Consider the following 17,529-nt stretch of genomic DNA (forward strand, 5'->3'; position numbering starts at 1 on the left):
TGCACAATATATGCGAATTTACCATTTATAAATAAAGATATTCCGGACAGTCACAATGTGATTATGTGCTTGTAACACACCTGTGTTTCACACCTGTGTCACAAGCATAATCTATATATTTCATGAATATGTACTGCTGAACATTTAGAAAAGTTGTTCTCTGTGACAAGTGATGTACTTGATCATTTTACTGATTGTGATCCCCTACTATGCAACAATATATTATGAATAAGCCAGGTCATCGTCAACGGTTCTCTATTTTTTTAAAGTGTGACCTGCAAGAGATCTTATTTTAGCCAATCCTGCCATCTTCTATAACAGATGAAATGAAATGAAATGGAGCCACAATTAAAATAAAATAACTAACTGAAGCAATATTAGAATTTGTTTTACCAGTTCTAGTATCTGCATCTTTCCTATCCCATACAGTTTAGTGGTAAAAAAGGACAAAAGGCAACGATCAGTGGTTCGAAGAAATTATTGAAATCTAAATGTCATTCACTGCAACTCCTGCGTTGTGTTTAGTAAAGGTTTGTTAGGGCCATGTCAAGACAAAAATATGCCTTCCTCCATACAGTAGTTTTTTGGATATGTGTGGGGTCAACTATTTGGTTATCTACTGTATTTGGTGTTACCTTCCTTGAACTGTACTCTTTCTGCAATCTGTTAATGAAATGTTCAATCAGTCAATACCTGCACTATACTTTGCCTTTTTCTTTTGTTGTAATTTCATTCATTTCCAATTGTGCAAAACAAATAAACTTTAAATACATTCTAAACACTGAGTGACAGCCTACTTTTACTTACATGACGTAAGTTTATTAAAAACGATTGTAACTACAGTGTAAAGTTCCCTACTAGTATCAAGGGGACCATTGTTGTCATGCCTGGTTAGATATCTCCCTCTTCTGGTGAAAAAGTGTTGCCTTTAGATTTAGTTGTTTTCAGAGATGCATTATGAAAATATACCCGTGTGAAGTGAGGGGCCCTCTTACATCATCATTCTCCACTCATTGTCAATGGCATTTAATGTTTGTGTTAACACAAAAATAGTCGATTTGCTCATTTGCTCAGACGTAAATTCTCCATTCATTGTCAATGGCATTTAATGTTTGTGGACAATAATCTACACTCTAGCTGAATATAGGAGGGGCTAGCGCCCCTCAAAAATGTCAAACGTGTTAATTGACAACACAATGAAAGCATTCAGGGGAAGATGTATGTAGATGTATGTAATGTAGAATAGAAAATGGCCTATATGCAAAGATTGCCCTTGCACTGCATGTTGTCATGTACTTTAATTTCACGTGCACTATAATTTCCAAATCATTGCTATCACTTGAACAATGTGTGGACATGGTTAACATTATGTTTCCTTTCTTTGTAAACATACTTTACTGTATGGCCTTCTAACAAGGCACACACATTCATCTTGCCTGTGCCTGTCTCTGTGTTTCTGGGGGAGAAGGTGATGGCTTTGCTTTATACCCCTCACTACAGAGATGTGAGGCTGATCAAGGACCCATGTCTGCTGGTAAGCCAGCAAACAAAGCAGAAGATGAGTTGTGACTTCCTTGGGCTGAAAGATGTTGGCTTCAAGCTCACCAAGAGTCACCATGCAGTGGTGAAAGGCAAGCATCCCATTCTCTGTGTGACACAACACCACAAGTCTTGGAGTGTCACACAGAGAATGGGATGTGTTGTCACCTGGGAATACAACTTCCCAGGTCCAGAATGGCATTGCCATTTTTCTATGTAATCTGGATTCATCAACTGCATTAGGTGTTAGTTATTATTTATTTATATATATAACATATGAATCAGATGACACAAATTGATCTTTCATGGTATTTATTATGAGCTTGGATCATACAAAATGTCCTCTATTAAAGGCAAATATACAAAATACATTATGCAAATATACAAAATACATTATTATACAAATATACTCTAAACAAACCTTGGATTCATTGTATGAGAATTAAAATTGCATATTTGATTTAAAATGGCACATCCATCACAGTTTAAGTAACAAGAGCAGTACAATCTGGGGGACGGTAGGGTTTAGGTTAGGGGTTAGGAGGGCTGGCAGCCTCCACAATTGTCCTGATGCTCCTCCTGGGCCACACCGTGCCAGCAGACAGTATTTGTCTGTGCATGGGGGGGTGGTGATGCCTCCGGAACTTCCATCACGGTCCCTCTGGGATCACAAAAATGTTTCTGCTTTCTTCCCCTCTTCCTCCCGGTGTAGATGGTCCTCTTGGGCGGAGGCGGCTCCAAGCTGATGTCCACTTCAATCCTTGGAGCACGAAGGCCTCCAGAGAAGGACTCTGTGAAGAGTTGCTGTCCATTAGGTTGCAGAGTGAAGCTGTAGGTGGGGCCCGACAGTGCTTCCCATAGCCGTTGTTTGATTCTACGACCCAGCTGCAGGGTATACTCGCGGGGCCTTCCATTAGCATACTGCATCATTGGGTCAACTACTGAGTGATATAGCTGCTGATACTCAGCTACAGAGCGTCCATGAATCATCAGAGGCTCATCCCCAGACTCTGATGCAGCACATGGTAACGTTTCTGCAGAGGACTGTTGGTGGTCAGAATACCAGTCTGGCAGGACAGCAGCATTCTTTATGAATCTGTCCTCGCGGTCGGGGGTCTCCTCAGAGGTCCTCAGACTCTCGTCGTTGTCTTGCTGCTGCTGCTGCTCCACCTCCACCTCCTCTCTCTTCCTCTTCCTATTTGTCTCTGAGGGTATAACGGGAACAGCTGGTCCCTTCCTATCTGAATGGTGCCTCTTAGTCTTGAAGCGTTTCCACCTCCTAAGGAAACTCCCGTCTTCGAACATGTTTTCAGACTGTGGGTCCAAGGTCCAGTAGGTGGCTTTGCTTTTGCCATTGCCAGTGTTGTGAATTGGCTCCTGAGGGATTTTCACGAAGACGGCATTGAGAGACAAACTATTACGGAGAGACATTTGCCAAGCAGAAAACTCTCTGTAGTATGGGAAGTGGTTACTGATGAATTCACAGATCCCCTTTCGAGTGAGCTTGTTCTGCGGGCTCTGGAGGATGGCCATGGTGATGAGGGCGACGTAAGAATAAGGTGGCTTTTCCAGAATGTTCTTTGGCTTCTGGATCGAACCCTTTGAAGATGCCCTCTGGTTCTGCCTGCCTATCATCACAGTCCCTGTTTCCACTTCAGCTGAGTTCTCTTTGACTTTGTCGATATGCTGTTTGGTCCGTCTCCTCATGGAGAGGTGGCGTCTGCAGTATCCCTCCCGTGCTGACATCTTAGAGCAGTTCTTGCGGGAGCACATCGTTCTCCACTGCTTGCCATTGAACCTCATGCGTAAGCCTGTGGGCATGAACCTCACATCGCCCTTCTTATACTTGGGCTGTGCGGATGCCAGCGTCGCGCACGAATGCTGGGGGGAGGACATCACGCCGGCACCTGAGACTCCCCTGGCTCCCGAGGAGCCGCCTACTACGTCGCTGTCCAAGGAGCGATTATCTGTTCTGGAGGAGACAGTGGTGGTGGCTGAAGCGGAGATGGTTGGGAGAGGACAGAGCTGGAGTGCCCGTGCCATCTGCATCCTTGTCTTATCGCCGTTCTCTGAACTGCTGCTGATTTCATTTCCCGTCGATCCTTGGCCCGTGTTCTGTCCCTCCGCATCCAGAGTGGCCTGTGTGGTGATTGGCTCCTGCTGGGGGGACTCTGAGTTTGAAGAAGAGGTGGTGGATGATGAGGTGCGTTCCTTTTTTTCTGGGGAGCACCTCCTGTCTCTCCTCTTCTCTTCCCTCCACATGCTCTTCAGTTTGGCAAGGTGGCAGATGCAGTATCCCTTTCCCTGGGACTCCTTTGAGCACCACTCGTAGGAGCACAGCTTCCTCCACTGCTTCCCGTTGAACTTCTTGCGGATGCCTGTGCTGAAGCACACTATGTCACCCTTATTGAAGGTCTGGTGCACCATATTAGGCTGTTGGTAGGTTCACTAATATAGTAACAATATTATGTCCTCACTCAATCTGTTGTCATCTGCATGCTTTGGGGTCAAGAGGCCAGCCTATTTATTACAGATCATGTGTGACGTGGCGTCGCGTCACCAGGTGCTCGCTTTGGTTACTGTACACAGTGTACGTTTCCATGGAAACCGCACCTGCAGCGGTCAGCCCCGTAGCCACGCCCCCTATTCCTAGGATGACGAGGCTTCTGATTGGCTGAAACGGGGATTTGGAGATCTCGATTGTGGCCACGCGTGAACCGCCGCGAAGTAAACAAACAGTGACACCGTCACCGATCGGTTCGTGGTTTACCGTCCGTGAGTGACGAGTCTGTGTTTACTTAAAACGTCTTTTCAGAATTTCCATAAAACTATACCCGGGCGGTGGTGGATCACGTTAATTGGGGTTCGCGAGAGCTACGGACTTGACTTCCCCGATCAGTTTTATGGACGTCATCAAGTGTTTTTTTTCCACTGAGCTCTGTTTTTCATATTTCGTGTAAATTCAATTTACGTTCCGTTTTAAATTATTTTAGCTGTTAAAATGTGTGTGTGTGTGACAGTGTGTGTGCGTATGTGTGTGTGTGTGTGTGTGTGTGTGTGTGTGCGTGCGTGCGTGCGTGTGTGTGTAGGGCTGTACTGTAGCCGTGCCGTATGTCCAGTTGTCCACACATACAAACTATAAAGTATTAAAAATAAACAATCAACGACACCCACATCACATCAACGATGCAAGCACTGTGTAAATCGCCTATTCTTTTTTCCAGTTTGGCTCTTATTTTGACGTTTTCCAACCGACCGGAAGGGGAGGGACTCACGCTTTGCATTTAGTTTCCGGTCCGGAACATCAGTGTTCACCAACAACATCTGCTGACAAGGAAGTACAAAGTACAACACGGTTAAATTACTACGACACAATGCTTTGAATTGATATACTTCATACATCTACCCTACAGAATGTAAGTAACCCTGATCTATTCGAGGAAATTAATGTATGCCGCGTTTGCTTATTTTCCGTGTGGTCATAATTGCGCACTTGAACAGTGTCGATATTAATAAGGTTGGTTTCACTTTCTTGTAAATGTGTACATGCAACAGCATAGCTGTTACTTGTGTGACTGTTGTTTTTGCAAGCCTTTTTAATTCTGATTAGTGTGATGTGATGTATCACCATACTCAATTCATTGCAGATAGACTGAACATATTGGTAAAGTAGTAAGTATACTGTTGACACACACACGACCTCAATGGAAATAAGCCCTGGGCTTAATGGGTTATCCTTTAGTATAAACCTGTACTACTGTGCCTTTTTGCAAACTGTTTGTAATGTATTCAATCAATACCTATTCATTATATGCACATATAAGAACAATATTCCTATACAGGATCTCCTCACTAGTCAACAAAAACACCTTGAAGACCATAACAGGAGCCCTCGTACAAATTTCTTCGTCTATGCATGCACCTCCTGGTACCACAGCACCTATAAGGCCGTTAAAACAAGACACCAGACTTCCCAAAACAAACTGGTTTGACAGTTTACTACTTGACCTCACTCCACAAACCCACCTCACCCCTGCCCACTTTGACAGGTTGGAATGACTTAGGGTTGACGACAGACAGCAGACAGCTGCAATTCGAATTCTGGCCCCCGTAAAATCTGAATCCCTACCCACCCCTTTCCCCCCTCACTGTATATGTTTTTTTCCCCTTTTTACGTATGTACAGTATGATGATTTCCTGTTTTTGGCTATATAGAAGTGTATATTCATAGTCTCTAAATGTTTTGATTAATTAAATGGTGGGCCCTATTGTAAATAAGTGTAATGCTTTATGGTGTTGTCCACTCACAGTTAACTGTTTTTGTATTTAATTGTATTTGAAATTAACTGTAATTCTGCAAACTGTCAATAAATACTTCAATCAATCAATACATTACTGGCCTGGCCTGGCCAATACATTACTATGGCCTGAACCTATATATATTTATTTATTTAAGAAGTACATGCCTTTGATGCCTAGTACTAGTACATAGGCCTACTACCATACCTGCCAACCTCACACCGTCAGATAAAAGTAAGTAGCAACTAAGGAGATTATTTAGTATAATGAGTTAATTTCGCAAAACACTGACTGGACAGATCAACTCCAAACTTTGTATGCACAGCACAGTCTGCTAGTAGACTACACAGATTTTTGGAGTTGTCATAAAAGACTGATGTCATAGTGATGACTGACACAGGCTGGTCACCTGAAGTCCGAAAAAGATCCACATTGGATTTTTCTTTAGTTTTTAAATGCTGTATAATGTCTTATTTGAGTTAACTGGCAGACTTAAAGAACAACAATTATGCGTCTGTTACAGTTCCTAGAATGCCTGTTGAGAACCATTGGGGGAGGACGGTGGAGGTGCTGGGGCTTCCTGAAGTGGTCGATGAGGAGCTGCTGTCTCTGTACTTTGAGAACAAACGCCGTTCTGGCGGAGGACTGCTGACATCCGTGGAGAAGGAGGGTAACCGTGCCTTACTAGTGTTTGAGGAGGCAGAAGGTAAGAACTGAATGTTTGTTAACCCATTTAGACCTGTGGACGATTCTACAAATGCCTTCTAAATGCCAACGGTTTTCTGAAAGACTCATGTTACTATGTCAGTGGTGCTCAAACCTTTTCATGTCAAGGACCTCCAAAAAGATATGTAATTGGCCACCGACCCCCATCTGAAAATATGTTGTTCCAGAGACCACCCCCCCCCTCCAGAAGCAAAGATTTGAGTTAAAATAGAAAAGCATATATTGAAAGATTTTCTCTATCTTTCAGAGTTACAAGCTCGTAGCGCGGTAGCTAAAGTATAACATAATCCTTAAAACACCATTCTGCGTTCCCGCCCAGAATGGTTAATAATACAGTATTGATTGCACAGCCATTTCGTGCACTGGCCATATATTATGCTTGTTGTGACAAAGGATGAATCCGATTCATACAGTGATGTGTTGAATGTCTCCCCTCTCTCTGTCCTCAATTTATTGTCTATACACTCATTCTAAAGCATAACATGCCACTATACTGTGTATATATACAGCTTCATTCCCCTCCTACTCGCACCCATTATGTATGTTTGTGGAGACACTTGCCTTGTCAGTACATTGTGCGATCAAACCTTGGGCAGCAGTGGCTCAGGAGGTAGAGTGGCCGTCCTTGTAAACCGAAGGTTCCAGGTTCTATTCCTGGCTCCTCCTGGCTAAGTGTCCTTGAGCAAGACACTGAACCCCTAACTGCTCCCGATGAGCTGGTTGGTGCCTCGCACCTTTTCCTCCGGCCATCTGTGTGCAAATGTGAAGTACATTGTGTAATGTAAAGCGCTATATAATTGCAGTGCATTTACCATTTTGTATGGACATACTTTCCACATTTATTAAACCGTTGCGGTCTATGCTGTTGTTTTTAATCAACAGTTGCAGCACGAGTGTTGTCAAAAGGGCACCATGTCCTACATAACTGCGAGCTGACGGTAAGAAAGCCTCCCCTGAAGGATCCGTGGAGGCTGCTTCTCCGTGGGGTCAACGCAAACATCGACCTGGAGCTGGTGGAGCTCTATGTTGAGAATATGCTTGGTATGGAAATGGACAGTTACAGCCTGGATTCTCTACTCGAGAGAGGTCTTGTCCTCATCCACTTCCAACATCAGCTCTCTCAAGGTCAGACATCCCCCCCCCCTCTCTCACTTCTCATTCAATTCTATGTTCCCAGCAATTAGTTTCACACTGACCGACGCGTACATGACATTTCTGAAAACGTTTCATCGAATAGTCAAATGAAACTGGCCACATTTGTGTATCTACGGTCAGATCTCATTTGAAAATTCATGACGGTCATCTCTATGAAGCTGGGCAGGGTCAAATACAAACTGCATCACTATCAATTGATGGCTGACATTTTACACCTTGACGTTAATTTCTTTATTTCTATGAGTTTAAATAGAATCTGTCTCATTGTCTTTAAAGGTGTTTGCACATAGAGCGCGATTTTGGGGACGAATATTGGAGCAAATGTCGGAGCACGAAAAAAAAATCGACCTCACGTAATTGCACACTGCCGCCGAATATTGCGTCTGTATAATTTTTTTTTGGACCGGGTCGATTTTTATCCGCTTCCGCAGCTGTCTTTCACATGGCTAGACATGATTTTTTCACCCTTTGAACAGTGGTGTGTCCTTCCAGACCAACATTATCTCTGCTGAGAAGTTGATCATCTCGTTGAAGAGAAAGTAGCCTACTCTATGAAAAGCCAGAGTGGGCGTGAAAATGGGCAGCAGTGCACACAACACACTGATTATTGTATCGTTATTAGAGGGAGAGAGATTCTCTTGACATTATCACAGGGAATGATCCGATCATTATTTGGAAAAGGTGATTAGATGAATGTCACTGTGTTTTTCTATCTCTCTCTCCCCCTCTCTCTGTTTCGCTCGCTCTTCCAGTGCTTTGTGTGTGTGTTCAAACATGGCTACTTCAGACCGTGATGCGCTGTTTTTGTGTGTGTGTTGTTATAGGACTTGTTGGTGAACCAAGTGAGGAGATGGGTGATGTAAAGACCTATATGTCACCGCGATGGAGGAATATAGTGACGGACAAATAGCCAACATTCTACACAACACAGTACTACTAAAGAGATTCAATAGATTCAATTCTTCATTCTCAACAAGGAAGCCAATAAAGCGCTCCTTTCATTGATATTTCAAGATATGTTGAGTAAAGAATGCAGTCAAATGCAGTGAAGAAACTTTAATAGGGAAACAGTAGATGTGTTGAGTGGAATGAGGACATTCCCTGTGATAATTATATGACATATATGTGTATATATATATATATATATGTATGTCACATAGAATACTTTTGAGAAGAGAATATCTCTGTGAAGGACTGCTGCTCCACTCTATTTCGTCCTGTGAATACATTGCTACAAATATAAATAATACGCATCGCACTCTGTTTTCACATTTTTGTTATTGCGGATTTCAGGATCTCCAAAACGCACCTGGAATTGCCTTTGTCAATGAAATATGCCAAACAAATAAACATGCCATGCCTTTTTTTTATGTATAGATTTCCAGCAGCTGAGTGCCAAGATCTCCAAAAAGGGCCTTGATGGTTCCAAGATAACTCTCGAACAAATTGAGCAAACGGACACTATCTTAGTGGAAAACCTGCCCCCTGGCATCTCTACGGCCACGCTTACATCTTACCTGGAGAGCACAGGAGCTGGAAACCACAAAGTGAAGGAGGTCAACATGACATCACCAAGCACAGCCAGAGTCTCTTTAGTTGACTTTGAATGTAGGTGTTTGCACATTTCCTTGTTGAGTGGTCTTACTTACTGAAATTATAATTTTTCAGAATATTGTAATCACGATTATGAATGATTCTCTGGTGGAAAAAGCCATTACTTACTTACGCCTGACACCCCTACTGGGAAAAAGCCATAGTCTGTGATAACCTTTACACCACTTCCTCGCGCCTGTTATTGTGTTTTGCAGACTTGTTCCATTCTTCAAATGAACAAAATATGTGTATGCTTTGTTTCCTTTCGATAGCTGTGGTTCACATCCTTAATCAGCCACACAAACTCGAGGATGCCGAGCTAAACACGAGGGCATATTTTGCCTTTCTCCAGCCTACGGAAGCCTTGTCGTCATTGAACTCTGTAAACGAACCCTTAGATGGTCGCACGGATAATGCCCGACATAATGTGAGTCCCCTGTCACCGGTCGGTGCCGACAGCCAGTCCTCCCAACAGATGGCCTTATCTGACGTTGCTCACACGGCAGCAGAAGAAGTAGCAGAGGAAGTAATGGAGGACCTGACCAAGGACACGGAACCACTTACAAGCCACGTTGCTATCCCCGATCCATTAAAACTTGCCCTATTTCGGAGCAGCACGCTTCCACAGGACATTGTACAGGCGTACCCAAACTTTGACATTAAAATCAGAGATGATGGCGTGTACATCGCGGGGCCCGATAAACTGACCATGGATCAGCTAAAGAACACCATCTTGGAGTTCCTAGGCAGTATTGCTCAGACACATTTTACCATTGACACACAGACGGCTCCGTTTCTGAACAATAAGGAGGTCCGACAGCTGCTGCTAGAGACCATGAAGGAACGGGGGCTACCCAGTATTTACAATGTCGTAGCCAATGTCGTTGCTGTAACATCGCTGTCTGTAAATCACGTCAACCAGGCATGTAGCTTGCTGAAATCCCTGTTTTGCAGCTTCAGCATCCCGGTGGATAAGGAATACGAGTGCATGTTGTACTCTGAGGAGTTGTCCGGATTCCTTCAGTCGCTTGGATTCTGCTCTGCAAGGGTATCGGAAAGTGCGGGCGCGATCGAAGTGATGACTCTGAAGCGAATGGAGAGTGACGTGCAGGAGAAAATAGTGACGTTCCTCAGCACGCCCATTGAGAGGGAGATGGTCATCTCTATGGAGTCGGGCAGGCTCAAATACGTCCAGCTGCATAACCATCAATTGATGGCCGACATGGACCAAGTATCAATAGTCCCTCTAGAGGCAGCGGATGTTTGCGGTTTAAAGGTATGTGGTGGCTCATTCGATGAAAGGAGGAGAAGAGAAAATAAGTACAGCCCTTTCATGTGTTTAGTGTAAGAAATCCAACTTGCGGACCAAAAGTTTGTACTGCATAGATCTATTAGCTTTTGTAGCTGGACATTTCTTTTAGATACAACACTTCTATTTGGTAGTTTCTGGAGCCATTCGAAATTGAACCAGAAACATTGGGGTGTTATGTTGTGCATTGTGAGCTTCTTGGATTAAAACAATGTTTGCCTCTATATTAACATGCCCTAAATACATCTTTGATTCCCCAAATCTCATTCACTGTTCTGTTTTCATGAATGTCGTTAATAGATCCGCGGCAATGTCATGGCTTGCCAAATGGCGGCGGAGGTGCTGCAAAGTGTGGTCACCTCCATCTGCACCAGAACCATCACCTCCAACACGCCTGGTGTGTCCCGCTTCATGCTAGAGGACGAGGGGCCCAGTATCCTGGCGGAGATAACCGCCAAGTTCCAAGTTTACATCAGCATGGACAAGGTCTACTGGAAACGGATTCCCAATGAGGTATCATAGTAGTTATCGTACAGATGGCACTTTTCTTTCTAAATAGTAGGCCTAAGTTGCTAAACCTCTACCCTTTTTTTCTCGCATTTTGGTTTAGTCAGTTAATCCTCCCCACACAGTTCTGTATTGCCACTACCCTGAGGAGCCCTCACCGGGAGGACGTACTGTAGTGTCTCCCTCCTACTCCTACCGTTCATTGCACCCCCTCTGACAGGTGCTGCCCCCAGCCTAGTGTAACAAAGATCGCATGGCCTCCCTCCCCTGTACTCTTCCAAAAGTGTTCGTATAGAAACGCTGGGCCAAGCCAGAGCCACCACAGTGGATTAAAACCTTGGACTGGACAGGTACTTTATTCCTGCGATATCCGAGTACCCGGACAGATTTACTATGTCCTTTATATGTTGTTTGATGTTTATAATATAATGTTTGACTTTGACCTAGTTATTGATAATGAACATTACATTGTCACTTATCAAAAGGATATAATGCAAAAAGCCAACCGTTTTTTCTATTGTGGTCCTTTCACATGTCTGTGTAAGTTATGAGGATGCATGGGTGTCGGGAATGCACACACTCCCTCGTTTTCTTTCCGCCAACCGCTCAGTGGCGATAATTTCACTCGGGTTAGGTTTAGGAATGGGGTTGGGTTTTGGCTCCGTTTTACTGAGGATAAGGTTAGGTTTAACCCTTTTAAGCAGTTACGTTTAGGAATACCAGGCTGAGCAGTTCTGTCGGCTGTATGCCCGGGGTGACTGTGTTTTGAGGCGAGCTTTCCAGTATTCGATGTATGATGTGATGCATGTATGTGTTTGCATGTATGTCCAAGATAGTTTATAATCTAGGTCCTAGGAGTAATGGATGTTATAATATTGCTCATAGGACAGCAGTCAAATGGTTCTTGATTGATTATTCCTGTCTTCTTTTTCTTTTTTTTACTTCTTGTATGTGTTATTTAATAATAATAATTATTATTATTATGCTACATTGCCTGAGGAACCAGAATGAAATTAACATGTATTCTTGTTCTTATGGTACTCCTGTACGCAAGACATAACGATAAAGAACACCCTGAACCCTTTTTTCAAAATCAGGAATCTTTAATTATCCAACACATGGAATAATAAGGCTTTAAAGTTTTGTGAGAGCAAGCAGTGATTTACTTAAAAAACATTATTTAATTTGTAAAAAATAAATCTTGAGTATTTCTTCAGGTTGTTGACCTGCAATACAGGTTCCCAGAATTAAACCAGGGATATTAATACTACCGATTTAAAATAGTCAACATTTTAACTATGTAAACCCTATAGTTGATCGGGGAACCCAGGGCTATATAGTACTTGGTCCGATCCTCCTACACCAAATCACTTTACATGTACGCAAAGAGACCCAGTCCCACCCTGAGCAAGCTGATCTCTCTACTGAAAATAGCAGATCAGAACATTGTGACTGAACTTGTGACTGAACTAGGTTTCAAATATGGTTAACACTTTTGAAGTGCTCCTAATAGTAATAATTTTAATCTGATGATATATTATTTCCTTTTCAGGACATCTTTTTTTTTTTCAATAATATTTTTATTGATTTTTACATTTTATGACAAAGACAAGACAGGAAAAACAAAACAAACAAACAAAAACAGACAGCTCAGCTCAGGCGCGTTGTGGAACAAAGGACACAATTATACACTTATACCAAAAAAAATTAAGTGCAAAAATAATATACAAATATGGACACATTTGCTTTCAGGACATCTTTGACGCTGCATGGAAAACAATGTCCCAGCAAAGCTTCCAGAAAGTGTCTCTGGATGGTGCACAAGACATGGAAGTGTTAACTCAAACTGGTGAGAATTTAAATAACCAACAAGCTCCTGAGGTAGTATACTTAAGTCTTGCAAATTATAGCAGCACTTTGTAACTTGTTGTAATTTTGTCCAATCTGTATGGTTAATACAATATAACAATTGTATAACAATTGTATTTTGTCTCCCTGCTCTTCTAATGAGACATTACATTGTGTCAAGGCTCATACATAGTCTGGATTTTCGGTGGTTAGGTGACCACCGAACTACAACATGACGTCACGAGCCGTGGTGAAGAGCAAACCACTGCCACCGTTCCATCCCTTCTCTCTGTTTTTACTCACCACCGCTCAACATTGGTCAGCTCACCACCGGAGCGGTGGTCACCTCATCACTGAAAATCCAGACTATGAATGAGCCTTCAAAGTTCATGTTTCACCCAGACACACGATCCGACATGAAGTTTTAATTCAACCCCTGAGCAAGCAGGCTATTAATAGGCTCAATGGTAAAAATGTTAGCACTTGCTGATGAAACCGGATACAAATCTGGGGTAGAAGAGAATATAATATAAACTATGTGTATGCATCGGTGTGCTAAGTTTATCGTATAAAGTTATTTTAATCTTGCTACGTTTGATTGTAACTAAAATGTCAGATCTTCTCTTGTGTACGTAATACCGGTACATGAGATGTGGCAAATAACAAATACAATTTCCCCCTGGATATTTTATTCATTCCAAAATTAGATTTCAAAATCTTGACAGATTTTTCACAACACAGTCTACGTTCTCTTCCTCCTTATGTGACTGTTAATGTGTATTGATGATTGTATTAAATGTTCATGATTAGTAACACGTTATTCCTGCTCCCGAATGTTATGGTAACTGAAAATAGTTAATTAAAAAGATAATTAAATTTGTGTTTCAAAACAATGTGTTTTCTTCTCATAGGCCTAATGGACGAGGCAAAGAGAATTGTTTCGGTCATTGATGAAAAAATGGATGTGGCTCCATCAACTTCAGACAATACCGATAACATGGAAGATGAGGATCTATACACCACAGGAGAACCTGACCAGGACGACAACGTAGTGTTCATCACAGAAATGGAGGGGGCCACTGCTGGAAATCCTGAATTACAGAATGAAGCCCTGGGTCGTCCCCCTGCCAACTTGGAAGAAGAGGCCCAACTGTCTCTAGCCATCCAGTATTCCATGGAGTACACAAGGTCTCAGGCTGAGGAGGATGATGAGCTGCGGAAGGTACTGGAGCTATCCATGAAGACGGCCAACCATGAGGGTCCTGCTATTCCTCCTGAGGAGAGCCCCAAACAAGTGAAGGATGTCTATGCGTCCATGCAGGAAGAGATCAAGGCAATCAACACATCCCAGATCTCTGTGTTTGCCAGCTATAAATCAGACCTGATCCGAACTGACATAGCTCTTGCGAAGAAGATTACTCTGAGACAGGTCGAGGAGAAGCTAGAGCAGAAGGGGCTGAAGAACATGTCCGAGTTCCACAAGAAGTGTTTGGAGGTCATCAAGAGGAAGCATGCAGTGGAGATTAAGATTCAAGGCAACATGGTGATCGTAAGTGGTTTCAGGGACTTTGTGTCTAGCGCACTGCCGGACGTAAAGCTACTCCTGAAGAAGATGTCTCTCGCCACTTCCGATGCTGAGATCCTGAAGACTGTGCAATGGGTTTGGCATGACGAGACGGCAGCAACGCCTTACGCTCCCGATGCCACAGTGTTCATGGAGACTGCATGGAAGATGAAGCAGAAGAAGATCAATCTCTTGCTAAACAATCAGCCCCACATTATCAACTTTGAGAAGATGGAAGAATACAACGTGGCCTCTGGGAAATCTGTGAAGATCTCCAGGAAAATGCTCAGTTTGATTGACCTGGGAACAAATGTGTCAGGTAAAGAAGAAATCACCCCCGGCACGATAAAAAAGAATATTGTGTTGCTTTAATCATGGAAGCTGTCATTCTATTCAACCTAGTGGCAGCATCATCAGTGATTTGGGTCATCTGTGTTTGTTAAGCATCGTAAAACATACAAAAGCAACATGTTCTTACCGGAGACAGGCGACCATTTGCTGTTTATTTTCCCATAGCTTTGCTTAATTGGCATGGCAGAATATTGAATCCTGAAACAGTCAAATGTGTTTCCGGTTTAAATGCACTACCATGGCAATAACGTGAAGCTATTGACCATATGCAGACCATCGTACCATTAAGTTAATGGCAGGGTGGTTGCCCATATGTAAACAGAAATGTCCTGTCTGATTGTATTAAACAACGTCAAACTCGCCAACATTGCTGCTGTACGAAAAGTTTGAATTATCCTCTTCAAAGTGTTCATTGCAGATGATTTGTGTGTTTGATATCCAAGGAGCACTTCCAAACTAAAACACTCAACAGCCCTGCGTAGTACCTGTTTTGAATTTGCACATAATGCAGGAGACGGCAGGATGTTGCTTTACTGTGTGTGTGTTGCATGCTTTCCTTTTAACAGAAGCGGATTACTCTTTGCTGTCGAGCATGCCAGAAGTCACCAGAGTAGACGAGGATTCGGATGAATTCCAAGAGGTGGTGAAGGAATTCTACGAGAGTATACAGAAATACCACAGCAAAATAAGAATCATAAAGGTGAAAAGATTTACCTGTGCATTTTCTTTTCCTTTTTCATTTAAACACGTTTTCATGTGTGATTGTAATACAAATGTGTTTCCGCAGGTGGAAAAGCTCATGAACCGACTCTTGTATAAACAGTACCAGCTGAAGAGAGCCAGCATAATGCAAAGTGCTACAGAACCAGAGATCGAGCGGACCCTCTACCACGGCACAAGTGAGTCCAGCGTGAAAGAGATATGCATTCATGGATTCAACAGAAGCTTCTGTGGAAAGAATGGTATGTTTTTTTTTTTCTTCTGGTCAATGTGCACATTTGTCATGATTTAAAAGCCAATAAATATGTCTTGTTTGAATTGTACTTAATTTTATTTAACTTAACATGAAGTAATGTTTTTCATGTCCAAGCCAACGTATACTGTACCATTGGGCACTGGCCCCATTAACTGGGGACATTATTAACTGGGGAGAGTTACCTCTTGGTCATTTTACGTCTCTCAACCTTTGTTACATTTATTTTATTACATTTATTTTGTAGTGTAATTGTTCTTGATGATTGCATTTTTATTACTTATTTTATTGTATACTCTTATCTTGTAAATGTTCCTGTGTGTTCTCCAAGAAAGAAATTAATCGAATGAATTAATTTATCATCAAATCAATCTTTTATGGTTGTCTTTCCACAGCTACCGTTTATGGACAAGGGGTGTATTTTGCTGTGAACTCTGCATTGTCTGTCCAGGAGCAGTACTCTCCTCCAAATGCAGAAGGATACAAATTTGTCTTTGTGGGAAAAGTGTTAACGGGCGACTACACTAAAGGCGACCATTCGATGAAGACCGCCCCTTTGAAGGAGAGCGACGACATTCCGCTGAGATATGACAGCGTGACAGACAACATTACCACGCCCACCATGTTTGTTATCTTCAATGATACACAAGCTTATCCACAATACCTCATTACATGCCAAAAAATCCACCGCTGAGGAGACGAATTAGGAGGGAGATTATAATCGGAAAAGCGTAAACTATGGGACACTGGCTGATATGAACCTAGATTATTGTAATTGTATATCCCGTCTGTTTTATTTCTTATTCTGTCTATGAATGGGAAACTTTTGATATTTCTTTTCCTTCACATGGCAGCAATATGCTTCATAATTTTAATATGCTCTTGTGTTTTGAATTGTATGTTAATATTTTCTACAGTCTATGGTTAATATGTTGCAAGTTGTAAATCTTGCATATCTGTCCTCTTTGGCTCTTATTTTATAAACATTTTATTTTACTTTATGGTGGAGCACTGGTTTAATTGTACATTTCAAATGGTTTTCCATTCTAGCAAAAAGATTGAACATCTTATGTACATGAATGATAATGTATGAAGCGTGATTAATGAGCTCTACATTCCAGGCATCTTTTGATTTTAGTTTACCGTTGGTTTAAGGAACAAAGGCAGAATGGTGTTATCCAGGACCCTTGTATACATAACCACAGGACCCTCCTCGATAAACTGCATTATGCTTTTGTTATATTATAATTTCTCCCATTAATTGAAATCTCAGCAAGATTTTGTGTTTTACTGTGACTACTGGAAGGGATTGTGCTTGTTTGAAAAGTTTATGTAAGATTTACTTTCAACATGACTATTGCCGTATTTATCTCTTAAACTACAAAATGATATCCTGCAGAATAATAGGCATAACATGCAAATGAGTCTGAATTTTACATGCATATATTGTATACTGTAGGCCTATTTTTCTGTTAAAGTTCAATAAACCTTGATTTTGATTTATTGTGGTGTTGATTGTAAATCTGGTTTTGTATGCAAGCCTATATGGAGGGGTTCCAACTTCCAGTCTTAGTAATTGCTGGTTATGAACCAGGTGGACCAGAACCTGTCCATTTGTACACTCAGTTAAACACTGAGGATTTTGCAGTGTAGATAGGTGTTTTT

At 42.1% G+C, this 17,529-nt stretch overlaps 1 protein-coding gene across 1 annotated transcript; it reads left to right on the forward strand.

Annotated features, from left to right (window-relative positions):
* Positions 1-4,831: 4,831 nt before the first annotated feature.
* On the forward strand, positions 4,832-17,363 carry parp10 (poly(ADP-ribose) polymerase family member 10). The gene is made up of 11 exons (XM_083772712.1): positions 4,832-4,955; positions 6,362-6,544; positions 7,447-7,689; positions 9,097-9,327; positions 9,585-10,588; positions 10,922-11,134; positions 12,881-12,977; positions 13,888-14,859; positions 15,458-15,591; positions 15,679-15,853; positions 16,260-17,363. Exons 2-11 carry the CDS (start codon positions 6,370-6,372, stop codon positions 16,556-16,558), a joined length of 3,543 nt encoding a protein of 1,180 aa, XP_083628838.1. The 5' UTR covers positions 4,832-4,955; positions 6,362-6,369; the 3' UTR covers positions 16,559-17,363.
* The last annotated feature ends 166 nt before the right edge of the window (positions 17,364-17,529 follow it).

The sequence above is a fragment of the Protomyctophum parallelum genome, assembly GCF_964188405.1.
Source record: "Protomyctophum parallelum genome assembly, chromosome: 1".
Taxonomy (NCBI): Eukaryota; Metazoa; Chordata; class Actinopteri; order Myctophiformes; family Myctophidae; genus Protomyctophum; species Protomyctophum parallelum.